General features: G+C 34.0%; 1 protein-coding gene across 5 annotated transcripts in view; it reads right to left on the bottom strand.

The window, feature by feature from the left end:
* Window positions 1-15,951, bottom strand: part of EHBP1 (EH domain binding protein 1) — a 303,679-nt gene that overhangs the window by 38,449 nt on the left and 249,279 nt on the right. For 3 of the 5 annotated variants that reach the window (XM_081832045.1, XM_081832042.1, XM_081832041.1), the window contains 5 exons: window positions 13,236-13,343; window positions 9,583-9,707; window positions 7,054-7,192; window positions 6,771-6,877; window positions 3,990-4,113 (listed from right to left, as the gene is read on the bottom strand). In XM_081832045.1, coding sequence (XP_081688171.1) covers window positions 3,990-4,113; window positions 6,771-6,877; window positions 7,054-7,192; window positions 9,583-9,707; window positions 13,236-13,343 — 603 coding nt within the window. The remainder of the gene's footprint in view (window positions 1-3,989; window positions 4,114-6,770; window positions 6,878-7,053; window positions 7,193-9,582; window positions 9,708-13,235; window positions 13,344-15,951) is intronic. The other 2 variants (XM_081832043.1, XM_081832044.1) reach the window with 1 other exon arrangement.

Below are 15,951 nucleotides of genomic sequence, written 5' to 3'. Positions count from 1 at the left end.
GCTCAGGTCATGATCCTGGAGTCCCAGGATCGAGTCCCGCATCGGGCTCCCTGCTCAGCAGGGAGTCTGCTTCTCCCTCTGACCCTCCTCCCTCTCATGTGCTCTCTCTCTCCTCTCATCCTCTCTCTCAAATAAATAAATTAAAAAAATCTTTAAAAAAAAAAAAAGGGGGTTGATACTTAAAACCCAGAGATGCTCAAGCTGTAGCAACTGAGGACTGAGGCCTAGGACAACTATTAGCATTATTCTAGTGATATTTTAAATTAATCGGTTTTTGTGGGTTTGTCTGGCCTGTGGATGCTAATAACAGTGCTTCTTTTGGAGGTGCCTGGCTGCCTCTGTCAGTAGAGCATATGACTCTCAATCTCAGGGTCATGAGTTCAAGCCCCACATTGGGCATGGAGCCTATTAAAAACAAACAAACAAACAAACAAAAAACAGTGCTTCTTCTGGAAAATGTAGTCTCAATTCTGCAAAATCAACTTCTAAATAAACTTTGCAACCCATTTAAAATTGAGTACATTTCCTCAAAAAGTTAGAGAGTTAACATATGACCCAGCAATTCCAATCCTAGGTATATACCCCAAAGAACTGAAAATAAGGATTCAAAGAAATGCTTGTACACAATGTTCACAGTAGCCAGAAGGTGGAAACAACCCAAATGTCCATCAGTGGATGAATGAATAAACAAAATGTGGTTATATACATACAATGGAATATTATCAACCCTAAAAAGGAATGAAGTAGATGAAGTAGTGGCACATGGTACAATATGGATGAGCCTTGAAAACATTACATAAAGTGAAAGAAGCTAGACACAAAAGGACAACTACTGTTTGATTTCACGTACATGAAATATCTAGAATAAAGCAAATTCCTAGAGACAGAAAGGAGATTAGGGATTTCCAGGGGATTTTAAGAGGAGAAAATTGGAAATTATTGCTTAATTAAAAGTAGAGACTTCCTGTTTGGGGTGATGGAAACCTCTGGAAATGGTGGTGATTGTGTAACACTGTGAATGTACTAAATGCTAATGAACTGTACACTTTAAAATGGTTAATTTTGTGATATGTGAGTTTCAAATCAATAAAGAAATTTGTATATAGTTAGTATCTAGAAGTATATAAAAATTGAAATAGCAGATGAAGTACGTTTTGTTCGGTAAAGAACATATGGTGGTGGGAAAAGAGGACTGACTCAAGAGCAAGAAAATCCAAAAACTTGAGTTCAAGCCCTAACTCAGCCATTACTACTTAGGCCTTCTTAAATGAGTCACTTCCCTAGCCGAGCCTCAGTTTCACCATAGAAGGAATATGGATGCTATCTGCTCTGCATAATTCTGAGGCTGAGATTCAGAAACTGCATAGAAAACTCTAATACATCAGGAAAAAAAGTACTAACTACTATAACAAATGGAAACTTGGAAGCATTGGAACCTCAAAAAGGAAAAAGATGAATATATGCTTTCTCTTTCTAACATCTTATCTCTTACTTCAGATGCTAATGAGGCTTTAGGCAAATCTTGAGAAACAATTATTTGGTCTGGAGGAGGAGGTTCAATACAGTCCAGGGTAATTGCTGGAGCTTACCAAGTTGAGGAACCAAGTCAAATTTAGTCTGAATCTGCAGTAGCCGACCCAGTGTAAAACAGATTCTGTCTTATGCAGTAAGGAAAATCAAGCCCCAAGGACATTCTAGAATCAATCTGTAGTCCATGACCATCTTTCAGAATATAAATGATCAGTAGGTGGAATGGGGCCACTTCAAAGCTTCACCGGTAATATGTGGGATGGGAAGCAGAACTCGAGTCTGTTTTGGTTAGAATCTTCAATAAATCAGGCTCCAAGTATGAAAAACGGGAAGGAAACCAAATTTCCAGCTTTTTTCCTAGTGGCACAAGGCTCCTTCTATAGTAACATCTAATTTATCCAACACAATGAGGAAAGGGTATTGAAAGAATGTGTTTTAAAGAAATTAGCCTCACACTACATCAAAAACTAATGATGTAATATATGGTGATTAACATAACATAATAAAATAAAATTTTAAAAAAAAGAAAAGAAATTAGCCTCCTCAAAATATTTAAAGGTAATAATTTAAAAATGTGTATAGAAGTCACACTACCGGGTATTTACATTTCTTTATACAGCTAACATAACTAAAATTTTCAAAATCCCTTAGAAAACAAAGGGAAAATACAAATACGAAACAATATATTGGTTTATGGTATACTTGTTGAATCTACACAAATGTATAAGACTGAGCGTACATATAAGTTGTTAGGGCAACGATAAACATGTTTTAGGTAATCTAGTATAGTGGGAAGGATGCTGTATGAGAGGGTTCTGGTGACTTGAATTCTAGTCCAAGGTCGGCCACTTAATGATCTGTGTGACCTTGAGCTTTTCCTGTAACTCTGTCTCCTCTCTACAATAAAAAGGCAATAGTTCTCAAAAAATAAGTTGGTTTTTTTTTTTTTTTTAATTTTAAGCAGAACCTTTTCTTTAAATGAACTCTTCCAAGAAGACTGCTATTTCAAATAAACTCGGAGTTGCTCTGTTTGAAGTAAGGTACGAAATCCAAACGCCTGTCTGCTTTCTGCTCTCTTATTGTCCTGGCAGCCCCAAGGTGCCTCTGAAGAAGCTTTAGGGCTCCACAGAACACAGTTTGAAACCCACTGGGCCAGATAAAGCCGAAGTCTCTTCCTGTTCTAATATGTTCTGATTTCACTAACATAGGCATTTTCCAATGTCCCATATAAATGCTTATTTTTGGAGGAGTTCTTTAATTGTAAATATATTTTTGGCAAATACAGAAGAAGTAGTTCAGGAAAGAATTCCAATCTATTATTACTAATTTACTAACCTACTTTACTATTTTACTAATCTAACTTTAACACGGCCAATAAAATTAAAGCAGTTAATTAGATTAAAGGAATGAATTTTCCACTCTTACATTTTGACATTTTTTCTTAATATAATTTACTTTTAATTTGGTATGAATAATTCGTATATATTTCTCATATTTACCCCTTTTGTAGGAGCAGCATTTTAAACAATTACATATATTCCTTTAAAATATACACATACACTGGGCGCCTGGGTGGCTCAGTTGGTTGAGCGACTGCCTTCGGCTCAGGTCATGATCCTGGAGTCCCGGGATCGGGTCCTGCATCGGGCTCCCTGCTCAGCAGGGAGTCTGCTTCTCCCTCTGACTCTCCCCCCTCTCATGTGCTTTCTCTCATTTTCTCTCTCTCAAATAAATAAATAAAATCTTTAAAAAAAAAAAAAAAATAAAATAAAATATACACATACACTGGTTTTTTTTTTCTGGTAGCTCACTGTGCACTTAGATCTATACAATCACTATTGGCAATCAGCATTAAATGTCAATCTACCCTCTGGTTAGGAGCTAACTTGCTGTTCTAACCCATTTTTATAAACCTTCCTATATACCTTAATCCTTTCAAATGCAACTGTGACACAAACTATTACAGACTTTTAAAAACCTGTTCTCTTGGGAAAAAAAAAAAAAAACTGTGGAGCATCAGTAACCAGATAGTATTCTCAAATTTCAGTGATCTAGTCCATGGAGCCGTCCCCTATGCATAGTGCTCTGTTTCATGCAGTACATGGCTTTAGCTGGCCAAATCTTTTTTTTTTCCCAATGAATCAGTAGAACAGTGAAGATCTTACTTTTTTTTTAAGCAGTGGCATATCAATGAGGCACAGATGTGTATTCCAACTCTGCATGGATGAGCACACTGTTCAATAGTGCTGGCTCACACGGTATCAGGGCGAGTTATCACTTCCCATGAAGGCACTCTTATCACCAGGGCCCAGAGAGGTGGCTGCAAATCGCAGCCTTTTTATTTTCAAGGCAGTTCTGCTGAACATTCAGGCTTCAAAGATTCACACTTCCAAAACTCTATAAGAGTTTGTGAACGCTCAATTTGCCAAAACTGTTTACAGTGTAATTGGGCACCGTACCTGTGTCCATGAGATAGCGAAGGCGCTTCTCCACCAGCGCGGCACGGGTGTCAATTTGCTTTTGCTCATTCTCTAGTGCTGCCAATTCTCCTACAACATACTGACTGGTGTCTTTGAACCCTTTCTGTTAACGAGAACAAACAGGAAGGAAAAAAAATCACTTGTAAGTTGCATTTTTCCTTTCTGCAAACACTTAGTAAAGCACTTACCTAGAGAACCAAATACACTGTTAGTATCACCCTTAGTATGAAAAAGCAACGCCCTATGATTCAAAAAATTTTCCTATATGTTATGTATAACAAAACTTTTGTAAATAGAGAAAATCTCAGCTGTTTCATATTATAATTCAACAACCAGATTTGCCATATTTAAAAAGTTAGCACTGAGAAAAAAAATTCTCCCTAAAGTCAGAGTTATTTAAGCATGAACAAGGATGGAAGATAATTTTCCCCTTGGTGACTGTCAAAACAAATACCCATGACACCTTTCATTCAAATGTGCAATATAAAAAAAAAATGGAGCTTTACTAAGGAAATGATTCTTAAAGTATCTACTCTGAAAAAAAAAACACCCAGATTTGTTCTTACAAAAATACAAAATTAAAGAGACACATTTCTTGATTTTATAGTAAACATACTATTTAAAATACTTTTTAAAAATGATAAAAGAGAAGTTTCGAATATCTCCAGTTTTCCCTCCAGCTGGCTCCTGTACTTGAACATGTCATTCTGTTGATGTATCACTAATTATTGTAGCTGCGAATTCTAACTTGACAGGTGGTTTCAAACCTTGCTACATAAGCTCTAATGCAACTAGTAGACTGATTTGGTTAATCTTTCATCTAACCAAATTTGGATTTCAATTTGAAATTTTACTTTTACAGTCATCTGTGTTTAAAAAATCATCCTTAGAAGTTTTATTTGTAGCAATTCTATTATAATGTACCAGTACAGTCTCAATTTTTACTTTCATATTACACATTTAAATCATTAGGGGGCAGGGTTATTATTTATGGAATAGTTACAAATGGATTAATTATAGCTCCCTTTGGAATACCAGCTTACCTTGTGACATTTCTAGAACTAAGTTTCCTAAGTAGCCGAGGAATACTGAAGAAATGCTTGAGTGATTACTTTCACCACCACCACTACTAACATCAGCACTTATAACATTATGTATTCAGAGAAACAAATGTGAACAATCTCTTCTATCAAATCCCTTCCCTACCTAGAAGCATATTAATCTCTAAGAAGCCATGAGGAATTATCTTTTAGTACTCCTTAAACAAGAAGCAAAATTAAGAATTATGAGCATATTTTGGAATTCTCATGATCAATAAACATATCCAACCATATGTGTAATTTATGTATCTTTGGAACTAGTAAATTCACACGTGAACTCAATTTATACCAGCTTACTGTTAAATTGATTATGGTAGCTGACAAACTTAAAGGTGAAATATATTTTACAAAATCATAAAACTGAGAGTTGCTCAGGATAGCATATCAAATAAGTTACTGTATTTTTTAAAGATTCATAAAAATGGATATTCTCCCATCTCAATATAAAATATAACAAAAATTATAACAATATATGCCAATGGTAATTTTAAAATCTGGAATAACCTGGTGAATGCTTTTTGTATCTATCTGCCATACAGCAGAGCATTTTCAAAAAGGACCTTTTTCATTCTCATCCAAAGGGACAAAACAAACATAGTAGTCTGCAAAGACAACATGAGTAAGAAAGATATAAGAAAGCAAAAATGATAAGCAATACATAAACTTCATTGTTTCTACTGACTGGCTCAGTTAAAAATAGTAAAAAAGTTTATAACCAGATTTCTTTAGTGTGTAAGTATATAGTATACTCAAGTATTCTGCAACTTACAAATTATACCAAATATTCCATCATGATAGATCAGTGAGCTATTCTATATACTAAAATCTGTCTTAGTACAACTTAAAAGTAAGAAGTTTTTAGGACCCTAATTTGTTATTTGTAATTCTGAGTGCACTTACAAGGATTAAAAAACCCAACAAAGACTATTTTAACAGTAAAAACAATGAAAATATTTTACACAAACTATATAGATAATAAAAAAAAAGTAGCACCGCTACAGAGAGCTATGCTTCCAGACAAAAATTCAAGTTAAAACTTGCTCTTCCTGCTTCTGTCCCGCAGCTGTCCATCAAAAGCAGCTTTCTCCCTGCGGTCTATCAAATATTTCCCTCACAAATCAATTTTACACATGATCAGCCCATACCCCTACTGAGCTGAACCTCCCCGTTAATTAAGTGAAGAAATTACCATATATATTATATTAATGCAAACATCATTCAGCTAGTAATTCACGGCTGATCTGGATAATGGAAAGGTTGAACACCCATTAACCCAAGCCAACAAAATGGGTTGGCTGAGAAATTCTAGCAGGTCTCATGTGACTTTTCCCTCTAACTGCAGCTCTGCGGTATCTGCTATTGTAATAATTAAAATCCTCCCGGTAGATCAATACTGGAATCTCTTTATGGGAAGTGCCCTGATGGAAATGTCTCAAGGAAGCTGGGGCTGTGGAACTCTGAAAAATTCATTTTTTTTATCTGACAATTATCACCACACTGCAGACTAATTCAACAGTGCACCCCTCTCACTCTGCTTTGAATGCACTGGAGATTGACATCTTAAAAAACCTAACATCTCATTTTAACAAATAAAGGCACTATTTCCACATACAGTTTGGAATTATCAGCAATCATGAAACCACACAAAAAATTAATATACATTAAGCACTTCATCTTCTGATGGCTTCCTCTGAGTTTCAGTTATCGCTGCCTTCTCCTCATTTCCTTTCTTTGTATCTTCCTGTATTGATCTCTGCCTTTTCATCTCTTAAAAAAAAAGGGGGGGGGGAAAGACATGTAAAATTATTATAAAGCTTGATATTTGTGTATTGAAATGTGGATTTACATTATCAGCTTTTATATATAAATATATATATATTTATATATAAAGCTAAATACTATTAAATCATAAGATGGGAAAACATTTCTAAAAGTGTTCCTACCTGGTCTATTGTCAACATATTGACTGAAAGACTGAAGCTGAGTTTTTCTGACTGTAGAATCCTTGCTGAACACAACAGGATTTCTAAATCGTTCTGCTGCTTTTTGTAATCGCTCAGTCCGGAGATCTTCTGTGCCATTCTAAAAGTAAAACATAGTAAGACAGTCTTGATTGTATAAACATGAAATTACATATAAGTAAAACAACTTCTACTGGTTTAAGATAATGCCAAGTCAGAAACTTTTTGAAAGAAAAAGGATTTTAAAGAGCTCTAAATAGTTCAACTACAAGTTCTGTTGCCTGTAACCAAAACTTTGGGAGACATGGTTTAGCCGGAGGATCACTCTTGATAACTTTGATTCAATTAGACACTGCAAACCTGTGTCTTCTCCCAATGATATCTATCATTTAAAAGCCATGTTGTTTCTTTCTATTCCCCCACTATTCTGCCCCCTCAGTTTGTACAGTCCCACAGACTTGTATGACAAGAAGAACTAGTTTCTAATTTTATGCCCATTGAGATAAACCACTAATGCTGGATGAAGGCTAAAACGTAGGATTATAATACTACCCCACTGAACTGCATTTCATCAGCTATAACTTTCCAAAGCCAGATTTGTAAGTAAGCCCTTTACAGCTAAGGAAACTACAATTATCTTTTCCAGAGCTTCCTATGTTAATACTGGTAACAAATTCAAATGGTTCTATCAACAAGAAATATCCCAGAAGACTGAACTACTGTGGTGTGTGGAAGCTGCAGATACCGAGGTGCTGTGTACCAAACAAATATTTCATTTTATACCTAATCTTTTATTATTTTTATTAAGTGTTTTGAAAGTAAATAGGGAAAGGCTAAGATGCATGACTAATAGCTAAGCCTGCTGAATGCTGAAACTGGTTATCAAAAGCTACCAAGACTTTGCCCTTCCTCTGCATTGAGACAATCAGTAATGAGGGAGTCCTCCAATGGCCTATTCTCTAGCCTCAAGGAGGCCCGGGATACAGAATCCTCAAGGGAAGGTAACAGTTTATCCTTTTCCACAAACACAGAATGCCTCATTTATAAATGTGTAAACTGCATTTTATTAAAAAAAAAAAAATAAAACCCCAAATCAATGCTGAAAGCTTCAAGAGAACAGATGGACTCTATATGTTCTTTATAAGCACCATTTAAAAAATCTTAACCAAAAAGATTCACACAAGGACAAGCTGTTTAAAGCACACCTTTTGATGAAATAACTTTAAAAATCACCACATAAGAACTTTTTTTTAGAAAGCAAAATCAATTTCATCTATTTAGACAATTAAACCTTAAGAATAAAAATACCTCTGTTTTATTTTTGAACTTATATAATATCTTTATCATTGGGATCATGCTTATAGTACACTAGCTATGCAGCTAGGACAGAAACAATTTTGGCTATTATTTATTTGCTTGTTTGTTTAAGAAAAGTGTGTATTCTTACTGTTATCATTATAATAATTGCCCAATAGTTTAAAACTCAAGTCTTTACCAAAATAAACAAACAGGGCTAAATTTTTTGAGGCCTGGCAACGTGCTAAAATATCAGTGCGATTAGCCAGCAAATCCCATCTTAAGAAACGTTTTTATGACTAGAGACTTCTGCCACTTTACAAATGTATTCCTCTAAACCCACTAATTCAGTTAGCCTTTTCAATCCATTGTATTATTCTTAGGCCAGCGTCATTCTGCATTAAATCCACCGCAGAAAGCTAAATTGAACGCAAAAAATCAGACCTTATCCAGGCTTCCTTTTGTTCAAAGATAGAGACCAGAAGTCCTCTGGTGATGCCACACACTTTCATCACCAATTTATAGAAACCAACAGTATAAGGGAAAAGCAATGAAAGTCATTGTTTTGGGACTTCAAAGCATCTCTGTGTCAGAGGAAGGAGATCCTTTCAGTCAGCAGGGCAGTTCCCATCGTCCGCAGGTGGGTGAAAAGTTATACAGGACTAGAAGTGCCCTAAAGCTACAGAAATATTAATGATGCCATGTGAGAAAAGGGGGATGGATGGCTTCGTGGGGATAATATAAATAGTGTAAATCAAAATAATCTCATGTGGCATTTGGGCTAAAATCTTACCCAAGTTAAGATTCATACTGGCACAAAACACACGCAAGTATCTCTATATACAGTCACACATCATCTTCAGTTATTAACATTAATTCTAGTTCACCTAAACAGGTCAAAGGTTGAGGATGACAGGAAAAAATGCTGGCATTCTCTTAGCAATATTCTTCCTAGTAAAATATGAATACATATAGAAGTCAAGAATAGTTTCTACTTTCACCAACACATCAATTTAAAGTAGTAGTTTCTCTGGAAAACAGTGTATGAATACTGATTACCATATTGCTACTTAATTGATTAGCTATTCAATAAAAAATTTTATAGCTTAATCTTAATGTGAAGAATCTGTAAAATTGATTTTAGGATTATAAAGTGCCAGTGGAAGCTAGAATACACAGATACAGAGTCAAATATTTTAAACAAGTAAGGTTTACCTTAATGTCTTGCTCTGAGCTCTCAGTTATAGCTTTCTGTGCAGCACTGGATAGTGAATTTGCCACCTGTGGCTGAGCTTCTAGGAGCTTCTTTAGCTTCAAGTCCACCAACTTAGTGTTTTGTTCTGTTAAACACACAAACACTATGAATGACTGAGATGCATTAAGATGTGCAGGCTATCAATTTAGGGGACATCATAAAAATATTACTATTATTTTAAAGAAAGACATTAGGCTTGTGAAATAACATATCAGACCTGACAAATGCAGAACTCTTCAAATATATGTAAACTGTAATACATACTATATAACTATAGTATAACTGAGTAGTCTTTAGGTATGTTAACTATATTCCCCCTTTTTTTTTTTGAAGAACACTTTTTAAAAAAATTTTATTTTTTATTTTTTAGAGAGAACGAGCACACGTGCACACATGTTGGGAGGGAGGGGCAGAGACAGAGAGGGAGAGAATCTCAAGCAGACTCCCTGCTGAGCCCAGAGCCTACTGAGGGGCTCAATCTCACAACCTTGAGATCATGACCTGAGCCGAAATCAAGAGTCAGACGCTTAACCGACTGAGCCACCCAGGCACCCCTATATTTTTTTAAATTAAGATACAGTTGCTATATAACATTGTGTAAGTTTAATGTGAACAATGTACTGACTTGATACATTTATGTAATGTAATATAATTACCACCATAGCATTAGTTATCATCTCTATCACATCATATAATTATCATTTCTTTTTTTGTGGTGGGAAAAATTAAGATCTAGTCTCTTAGCATATTCTTTATATATATATATATATATATATATATATATATATATATATATATACACACACACACACACACACACACACACATACACATATATATGTATATTTTCCCCCAAATCAGTCCCCTTAAAGAATATAGTCAATATAACTTAAGTCCATTCAGTTACACTATATAGTTAATAGTGGCTATGCTTACCTGAAAACCTAAGCCTATATTAGATGTACACATTTATATAAGTAACTGCATAGGTTATACATAATAAAACAAGCTATCTACAAAGTAGATATTTAAAAGAGGCAATACATTTTACTCTTAAGTTATATTATTTGTTTCAATTCTTCTAGTATATTAAATTTACACACATAATACCATATTAAAACAAGTCCTTAACATGATCTCAGTCATGTATACATTGCTAGAATCCAATGTTTAAGCATGTACATATATGCCCAGCATTGAAACAGTGCATAAGTTTAAAAAAATACCTTAGAATTAGAAGGCAGAAATACAGTAATCACATTTTGGAATGTATTAAATATGGATAGACATTAAAAATAAATAAAATATAGCTATAATTTTTAAAATAAATAATTTTAAATTCTTTTTAGCAGGTACATTAATCTTTAATAATAAAATAATTCAGAAAACAATTCCATTTAAACAAATTCACTCAAAGCAACTCTTTAATAAAATGGTTATAAAAGACATGCCAACCATTTGGTGAATGATATTTTTCATAAAGATTAATAAGTTTTCTAATTATAAGACTCTTAATAAATGCTATTATCATTACTTTCATGCAAATTGGTCAGTTTATATTGCCAGGCTTCTCTTTTAAACAATATCTGATGAACTATGGTCAAACCAAGATAAAGATTAAACAATTTATTATTAAAACATTATGACTTTTATATACATATTAAAAAAAGAATTTTGGGGAAAATAAAGAAAGGCTAAAAATCATAATACATGCTACGTGCTTCCAGATTCCAGTTTGCATTCCTATGTCTTATTGCCATGAAATAAACTATAGTCTGGATTGCAAAGTCTGTCCTATGCACATGCCGAGACTTATTGGCATGCTTGAGAGTTGTAAACAATATATTAGTTAACTCCAAAAATAGGAAGACTGAGATGTGTTTTCTTGTTTGGCATACATAAAGTAGGAGAGTTTTTAAAAAGTACAAGAGTCAAGCCTGTTAGCCCTAACGTATTTTTTTTTTAATGTGAATGGAAGTATTGTGAGTGTCTCTTCCATTTTTTAAAAAGTTTGTTTTATTTATTTATTGTTAATTCATCTTTACATCCAACGTGGGGCTCAAACTCATGACCCAGAGATTAAGAGTCCCATGCTTTACCAACTGAGCCAGCCAGATGCCCCTAGCCCTAATATTAACCAACCTTTAAAGTATTCCACTAAGTTGCTAGAACTAAAACCAGAAAACTCCCCTCACCTTATCTAAGAAGTGTTAATTTTTTCTGTCTTCGTAATCTACTGCAAAACCAGAAAATATGTATCACTTATTGACAATGATTTTATACTTCCATAAATTGAATCTTAAGGCCTTAATTCTGTAGCTATGGATGCTCTCAGCAGGGAAGGGGTGTTACTGGTTTCTGATAAAACCTTTAGTGGTGGTTGTGGTGAGGGGGTGGATAAGCAACAACAAAAAACTTACTCAAAAAGAAAAGAATCAAACTTACCAAGTTCTACTATATTTTAAATAGAAAGAAGTAAAAGGTAGTCCCAATTTTGGGTAAAACATTTAAAAATTTTCCTCAAATATCAGTATTCTCCTGGATTCGCACAATTATAAATATGCTGACTTCTATTTAGTAAAAGTATAGTTTAATACTAGACCATGAAGGAGCTACTGAGAAACGGCATGGGTTTTCTTGGGTGCTCCTTATAGTCAGGAAGACACCGGTTGATTGTTTCTTGGAGAAATAACAGCATGATTTCAAACAAAGGAAGAAGAAACAAAGCAGGTTAGCACTGAAGGGGCATGCCAGGGTTGGGAAGAAGAATACCTGTTCTTACTCCCTTTAGCTTTTTACAGGAAAAGATAAATATTAGGGACTTCATGTCCTCACCTTTAAGTCTAGAGAGATCACCAAACACTTTTTATTGCTATAAGAATTTAATTCAAAAAGCATTTATGGAACCTCTTAGGTATACAAAGCTTTGGATTGCTATCTGATGCTGACTTCTAAAGGCAATGCATCTAGAACACTCATCTATTAAACCATGAGTAAGTATCTTTATATTTTAAACAATAGCTTAGTGATTATTGGTATAATATTTACTGACATAAGATATGAGATTAATTTAATAGCAGTCTATATAAGCAGTTTTCAAAGTGTCTTATTGTAATTAGTTATTGAGTAGTGTAAACTAATTTATTAGTATTATTTAAATATTTAAAGTAACCACAAAATTTGCAAAATAATATTACAACTAAGACTATCAATTCTAAACCAAGTCAGAAAATTTGATCCATGGTTGATGTTTACATTTGAAGTATTCCATAGGTACTACATCTATACCTTATAAGAACACATCAAAATATTTAGGCCGAGATGCGAAACCAATTTTTGAATGCTTACAAATTGTCTCATGTAAAATGTAAAAGTAAACTTTAGTATGCAAAGTACAATTTATTATTCCAATTTTATTGCTAATTTTAACATTAAATCTAAAACAAAATAACATAAAATTGATGGAAAGTGGATTTAGCTAAATGGCTTGTGATGTCATAAGCTATAATAAAACTACAAAAAGAATTTATTATCATTATTGATGAGATAATAATAAAAATATAAATGATAAAGATTGCCATGCAGCAGGATGTAAAATATAATTTGAAATTACCGGGAGTATCAAGGTCACTTTCTAAGTTAGTAAGTTCATCTCCACCTCCTACAACAAAGACTTCAGGAATCTCCTCGTTAGTATCTATCTCAATATTATCATTTTCATCTGTAGGAACATGTAGCAATAATGTTAGTATATTATTTCTATTTTATATCATTTATCCAAAACACTAAAGTAGAAAACCCAGTACTCTAATGACAGTTGTTCAAATATGGTCTGACACAGATCAGCAAGAAATCAGTTCTAAGTCACTTTTCACTACTGGATTAACATTTATATTTTACATTCACATGTCAAAGATGAATTGTCACATCAAAGCAGATACAAAGGTTTTGACAATTTGCCACACGCGGTCTCTGAGTCACTGAGCTCATCAAGTCCCTATATCTCAAGTTGTAATGTGTAAGTAATCTCCAGTAACAGCATACAAAAATAAAGTTGATTTGGTAATAAAGTCATTAAATAATATTCCTAACTTTCACATTTTTAGCATTTATTAGATATAAATGTATAAAGAAACAAATCATTCTTATTAAACTTGTAGCTATATTTAAATCATTTGCATGAAGACTTGAATGTTTTTCTACTATTAATGAATATTACCGTAAAAGCATTATGGATAAATTAAGAGACAACATTGAGACTGGAATAGACAGTACCTTATGCAAAAGAAAGTTCAGAAACAATTAGAACAGTACATCTTGGAAGACTGAAACCTGGGAAAAACTGTTACTATTGAAAACTAAATACATGGAAATGAGGAAGTCTTACACTATTTTTTATACACTTAGTAAAATGTTTTAGGTCACAATTAATTAATGGAGGTTTTTTTTACATTAAGGTTTTCTATTTTATACTTTTTTCCTTTCTAAATCCAAATGATAAAACTGGTTAAGTAGTTTTGAATTTTATGTGTTGAAAAAGCATACCAATAATTGGATTTGCAAGTTAGAGGATTAGCTTTAAATTCTGTTATTGACAGGCAGTGTACCTTTTAGAGAAATACCTGTCTAGCCCTGAAAGTCAAAGAATATCCTTACTATTCTACAACTAAAATTTTATTGGACAACTTTTATTAATAATGAGATATTCTAACATTATTACAATTGAAAAATTCTAAAATTCCACAGTTTTGGCTTAATCCTTCAATATCTGTCCTTTTCCCTGCATACCTTTGTGTGTTTGATTTGGGGCCTCCCCAAATAAATACTTACTGTGATCATTAATATTAATAATAATAGTTCACATTTATTGAAGATGTTCCAGGTACTATGTAAGCCATTTAGAAGAACACCACAAAGAAAAAAAAACATTAAGAAATGACCCTGGGAAAAAACACATCTAAATGCCTTCAAAATGCTAAGGCATTATACTTGGCTACATTATTTAAGTACAATCAGTTGAGAGATATTTTCTTTCTTTTTTTTTTTTAAAGATTTCATGTATTTATTTGAGAGAGGGAGAGCACAAGCAGGGAGAGCGGCAGGCAGAGGGAGAGGGAGAAGCAGACTCCCTGCTGAGCAAGGAGCCGGACGTGGAGCTTGATCCCAGGATCCTGAGGACCCGTGACCTGAGCCGAAAGCAGACACTTAACCGACTGAGCCACCCAGGCACCCCTGAGAGATATTTTCTAATCAGCTGTGCTTAGCACAACTAATTTCATAAATGTTAGCATCTTCATTATCCTAAAAAATTATCCAAATAATTTTGCAGTAAACATAAATGAATGAATAAGGATTTCCTGAGTGCTAAATAAGTATTTAGAACACTTCCTTGTATTACTCTGCCAGAGATAGTTTACTATCAGTTTTTAGAGTGCAGTACTTTGTTGCTGTCAACCAGCCTCTATTGATTATTACTGACCATAATTAACATAAAATTCAACATTCATTCTGCACACTGTATCTACAGTTTACAAAACACTGCTAGATGTTGAGATACCAAATCGTGTAAGACACTTATTCCACCGTAAAGGTATATATTCAAGTGACTACAAAACCATGTAGGACAGATAAGTGTTTGGGGGTAAAAGGAAGTTACAGAGCAGATGCAAAAGATGAAAAGATTACTCTTTGCCAACAGTACCAGGAATTGTTCTTTGGAAGCATTAACCTTCAAAGCATACTTAAAGGGAAATAACGGGAGGTAAGTCTTGGAAGGCAAAACTGCAGAGAGCCCTGAAGGGCAGAATGGGAAGTTTAAATTCTACTTAATAGGAATGGAGAGATACTGGTGCTCTAACATGATCAGCACTGTGTTCTTTAAGAGTAGTCTATATAAGCAACTTTCTATCTAAGTGTTTTATTGTAATGAGTTGTGAAATATGTATAAAATAGTAGTAATATATGCACTGAAGTTTATGACTTTTATAAATTACAGTGGCTTCAATATTATCCCTAAAATATCACTCTTGCTTACATTCTGATATGCCTTCTTATGTGAAAGAAAAAGTGGTCTAGGGATTGCCCACAGGAGTGTACTATGCATGTGACATCATCCTTCATGTGCGTGAGACTGCTGACCTAGATGTCAGACTAGAGAACTGAAAGGTTGGAGGCAGGAAATCAAGGTTGAGACTGTGATATTAACCTCCAGGCAAGCAGTACAGAGAGCCTAACCTAGTATTTAAGAATTGGGAGTGGGTATGATGTAATCTGAAAACCTACTGGCTGGATAGTGAGTGGCTGGGGAAGGATAGTGAGGAGGAGAAGGG

This window comes from Leptonychotes weddellii, chromosome 10, assembly GCF_054177405.1.
Source record: "Leptonychotes weddellii isolate Sample4059 chromosome 10, ASM5417740v2, whole genome shotgun sequence".
Classification (NCBI taxonomy): domain Eukaryota; kingdom Metazoa; phylum Chordata; class Mammalia; order Carnivora; family Phocidae; genus Leptonychotes; species Leptonychotes weddellii.
Note: the sequence above shows the minus strand (reverse complement) of the source record. Positions and strands in the feature narration are given on the sequence as shown.